Source organism: Gastrolobium bilobum, unplaced genomic scaffold (assembly GCF_033153095.1).
Source record: "Gastrolobium bilobum isolate Gb01-03AN ecotype WA unplaced genomic scaffold, APGP_CSIRO_Gbil_v1 utg130996, whole genome shotgun sequence".
NCBI classification, from domain to species: domain Eukaryota; kingdom Viridiplantae; phylum Streptophyta; class Magnoliopsida; order Fabales; family Fabaceae; genus Gastrolobium; species Gastrolobium bilobum.
In genome coordinates, this window is record NW_026896928.1 from 16,853 (window position 1) to 21,865 (window position 5,013).

General features: G+C 40.4%; 1 protein-coding gene across 1 annotated transcript; it reads right to left on the minus strand.

Annotated features, from left to right (window-relative positions):
* Nucleotides 1-562: 562 nt before the first annotated feature.
* LOC133302833 (uncharacterized) lies at nt 563-4,189 on the minus strand. The gene has a single exon (XM_061502654.1). The coding sequence runs from the start codon at nt 4,187-4,189 to the stop codon at nt 563-565; it is 3,627 nt and encodes a 1,208-aa protein (XP_061358638.1).
* Between the last annotated feature and the right edge of the window lie 824 nt (nt 4,190-5,013).

The window sequence follows — 5,013 nt, forward strand, 5'->3', positions numbered from 1 at the left end:
AAAATCTACTCCCAAACAAAGCCTAAGACTCACACTTGAGGGAGAGATGGTGAGGAATCCAAATTTGATTGGGTGAAGTTTCACACAAGTTAAGAATAGACCGAGTAAGTACTATATAAGAGGAAGGACTCATGCAGCAAATGCATAAAATTTTGGATTTGATTGTGGTGTCTAAACTCACATAATATCAATGTTATTAAACCCGGCTCGGTTATTGACCCGGTCGAGGTACTGGGACATTGAGTCACTGGTTCAACCAGTGGGTCACTCGTTCAACCAGTGGGTTGGTTTAACCAGTGGTCACTGGTTCAACCGCATGACTCTGTAAGTATATGTAAATCTACAATTTATATTAAAAAAACTATAAATATACTTAAATACTTGTAAAAATATATATCAATTTCAAATATTTTAATATGAAAATAATAAATTACACATCATTGTCCAACAAAAGATCAATCAAACATATAATATTTGTGATACTAGTGTTTCAGGTTCACTAAACGACATTTTTTTTTTTTTTTTTGAATAATACTGAAAAGAAACAACAACCGACCGCTAATTACCCAACATCCTGGGCATCACCAACCCTACTATCACTTAACAAAAAACCCCTACAACCATCAGGGGGTTCCCTATACCAAATAGTATTCCAATCCAATCTATGAGCATGCCTAGCCAACCAGTCAGCTACTCTATTACATTCTCTATAAACATGCAACACATTAACCTGCCAGCTTCTCCCCATCATCTCCTTGATCCTAAGCATCAGCATGTGGCACGGGTGAGCTTCCACACATCCTTGTAAGATCACGTTATAAGCATCCATAGAGTCCACTTCAATGATCAGCTGCTGATATCCTTGCACCCAAGCCCATTCCAAGCCCAGGATAACTCCCCACAATTCAGCCATCAAGACATTTCCACTACCAAGTTTCTTTGAAAACCCAGCTATCCATTCCCCATAGCAGTTCCTTGCCACACCCCCACAACTCATCCTGATCCCTTCCTCAGCACAAGCCCCATCGGAGTTAATCTTAATCCAGTTAGGAGGAGGGACCTCCCAATGAACCTGCAAATCCTCCCTAGTAACATTCTGAATCCCAGCCATAGACAGTATACTTTCAGACATAGTGATATTATGAACAAACGACTTAGCTTGGTTAACCAACTCCATGGGTGACTTCCAAACATCATTAAAAATCATGTTATTCCTTTCCTTCCAAATCAGCCAACATATGACCCCAAACAACCTTCTCCACTCCTTATTATGCTTCTTCCTATTCAGATTCCTCTCAATCCAGTATTGGAATTCCCCACTCCAAAATGCACTAATATCAACCCAAGAAAAACATATTTGCCAAATCTGTCTGGACCAGCAACAGTCCCTGAAAAGATGAGTACAATCCTCCACAGCCCCCTGGCATATTCTACAAGTAGCATCATCACAAAAGTTCCTTCGAATCCTTTGATCATTGGTCAATAACTTTTCACCCATGAGTAGCCAAAGAAATGTTCTTATTCGCTGGGGGCCCTCCCATTCCCAAGCCAAGGCCCAATTTCTATTATCATCATAAACTAGAGAAGAATTCAAAGATTTATAAGCAGACTTAATTGAAAAGGTACCTGTAGAAGACAAATCCCAGCACACCTTGTCTGCCCCAGCATTAACAGAAGGAGGTTGGATATTAGAAATCGCCTCCATTACTTCATCATTCAGGAACTTATTGAACTTAGGCCATTGCCAGAAACCTGCTTGATTGACACAATCCCCAACCAACCAGTTACTTGTTTCTTCAGGGATGGACTCAGAAGTTCTATCAATCAACCTTCCCATCTTAGGCACCCATTTGTCCCACCAAAATTTTGTTTTACAGCCATTCCCAATATGAATTCTCACTCCATCTTGAACATGCTTCCAACTTCTGCAGACTCCCTTCCAAACATTCGAGTTAGATCTTCCTTCCTTTAACATTGGAACTAACTCAGCACCTACCTTGTACTTACATCTCAGAATTCTGGCCCATAGAGTATCATGATTCATCATTACCCCAAAGCCAATCTTCATAGCATAAGCTTGATTAATCAATTTCTGATCTCTCAAGCCAAGGCCACCTTCCTCCTTGACTCTGTAAACATTCTCCCAGCTAACAAGATGAACCTTTCTCTTGCTACGATTTGATCCCCAAATAAAACCCCTAGTCATCTTCTCCACTTCCTTACAAATACTGATAGGCACATCAGTACTTTGCATTGTATAAGCTGGTAGTGCTTCCAACACAGCCTTGGCCAAAGTAATCCTTCCTGCTAAAGACAACGAATTTTGTTTCCAAGAAGACAACCTATGCTGGACTCTATCCACCACATAGCTCAAGGAGTTCCTGGACACTCTCTTATGATTCAGATTCACCCTAAGATATTTTCCCAGGTCACTAGTTAATCCCACTCCGAGGCATTCACTAATCTCCATAGCTCTATTAAGACCCACATTCTTTGAGAAGAACACCCTAGACTTCTCCACACTGACCTTTTGACCCGAAGCAGCAGAGAACAATTTAAGGACTTGGTTAATAACATGAGCCTGATCTATAGAAGCCTCAGCACAAAGGATTATATCATCAGCAAAAAATAAATGAGACAAAGGAGGGGCATTCTTATTCAACAAAATAGGCTTCCAAGCCTTAGTATCAACAGCTAATTGAATTAAATGTGCCAGTTTCTCAACACACAAGACAAAAAGGTAAGGAGAAACTGGATCTCCCTGCCTAATGCCTCTTTGAGGCTTAAAATCTTTGGTCAATCCCCCATTCCACAACAGGTTCATTGTGCTAGATGAAATGCAACTCATGATCAGGTATGTTAGGGACTTGTGCAGACCTACATCCTCCAAAGTCTCCCTTACAAATCCCCAGTTAAGCCTATCATAGGCCTTCTCCAAATCCACCTTAATCATCATCCACCCTTTCCTACCTTTCTTCTCTTTCATGGAATGCACAGTTTCTTGAGCAATGATTATATTATCAGTGCTCTGTCTTCCTCTAATAAAACTGCACTGATTAGGAGCTACCATCCTAGGCATGAACTCTCTCAACCTTTTTGTTATAATTTTTGTCACAGCCTTATACACCACATTGCAAAGGCTTATAGGCCTAAACTCCTTCATATTCTCTGGACTATCTTTTTTAGGAATGAGGCAAATCAAGGATTTATTAATGTCCTTAACTTTCTTAGGATCCAGAAAAATGTCCACAATCAGCTTGCAAACTGACTCCCCAACCGTATTCCAATGATTCTGGAAGAACACAGCCTGCAACCCATCAGGCCCTGGAGCTTTAAACTTCCCCATCTTAAAGACCACACTACGGATCTCCTCCCTTGAAGGCACTCTAGCAAGAAATTCCTTCTCTGTATCACTAAGAGTGGGAAACAAGCCTCTCACAGGATACTCCTCAACCTCCTCATCATCAGGAGCAAACAGTTTCTCAAAATAGTTTGCAGCCATGTTGATAAGCTCCTCCTTGTCAGTTACCCATCTCTCATCCTCATTTCTAAGAGCAACCACTTTGTTATGTCTCCTTCTTGAAATGGTTGCCGAATGAAAGAACTTAGAGTTCTTATCACCAAACTTAAGCCATTGACATCTGGACCTTTGGAACCAGTCCAACTCCTCCCTCACTAAAATCTCTTGCAACTCCCTCCAAAGACTTCTCTGAAGAATTTCCATGCTATGGTCATACCTGCCCTGCCTGTAATTATCAATACCCCTCATTCTAGCATAGATTTTATTTTTCTTATTAATAATCTGTCTATACACCTGCTGATGCCACACTTTAGCTCTTGTCTCAAAACTGTTTCTGGCTGAAACCCAGTCAAAATTTTTATTCCAGCTACTCTTCACCACCTCATCAAAACTATTCACAGTCATCCAAGAGACTAAAAACCTAAAAGGTTTCTCCCTGTCATCACTCTTATAAACCTTATCCTTAGCAAGGAGGATGGGTCTATGGTCAGAGCAAAAATAAGGTAAGTGAGACAAGAACCTATTCGGCCAAAATAAATTCCAAGCCTCATTTGCACAAGCTCTATCAATTCGTTCCTGCATTTTGCCCCTCTTCCAAGTAAAGTCAGGCCCTTTGAACCCAATATCCTCGAGATCACAACCAGACAAACACTGATTCATATCCCTCATACTATTCCAGCAAGCTTCTTTTCCCCCAATTTTCTCATCCACACTTTGAACCGAATTAAAATCCCCCAACACAACCCAAGGTGTAAGAACCCGCACCGTTAATTAAGGTATTTAATTAATTAATTATGCAAAATTAGGAAATGATTCCATAATTAACCCTAATAATTATTTATGAGGCTTAATAATCGTAATAAGTGATTAAGAATGCTGAAAGTCGCTTTTCGGAAGAAAAGTGCAGATACCGGTTCTGCTAGTCGGTATAAATGTGTGCCAAAAAAGTATCCCGGAAAATTAATGTAAGTGCATGATAATTACTAGAATAATATGTAGGACTTGTAAAACGAGTTTCAAGTCCAGATAATGAGAACTGGTGCTGGAAACCGGTACTGGCTTGGAAAAACGCGTACCGGAAAAGTGTTCAGAAAATTATAAGAAAAATATGATAAATCTTACAAAATTATGTAGTTTCAGAATCCAAAGTTTGGGATTAAAATCCTAAGCGTAACAATTAAAGTTAACAGTGTGTGTTTAAGTGGCTTGGGCTATATATACCCTTTGTAAGGGCACAAAACCCTAGAAAACAGTTTCTCTACGTGAGTGTGTGAGGGTGGCTGATCAGCTTGGCTGACTTGTGGGGTTTCTCCTCCATTTTGGGTCCAAGACACTTCCTTTCTTGATTTTCTTCACACTTTCACTTGGGATACACTTGGTGAGGGTGAGAGCTAGCCTTGGGACTCTATTGCTGGTCTTTTCTGAGTTGAGAGAGCTGTTGTGTGTGAGGTTTTGAGGCTGACTTGGGTTTGTTGTGTGTGGAAGCCTTTTTT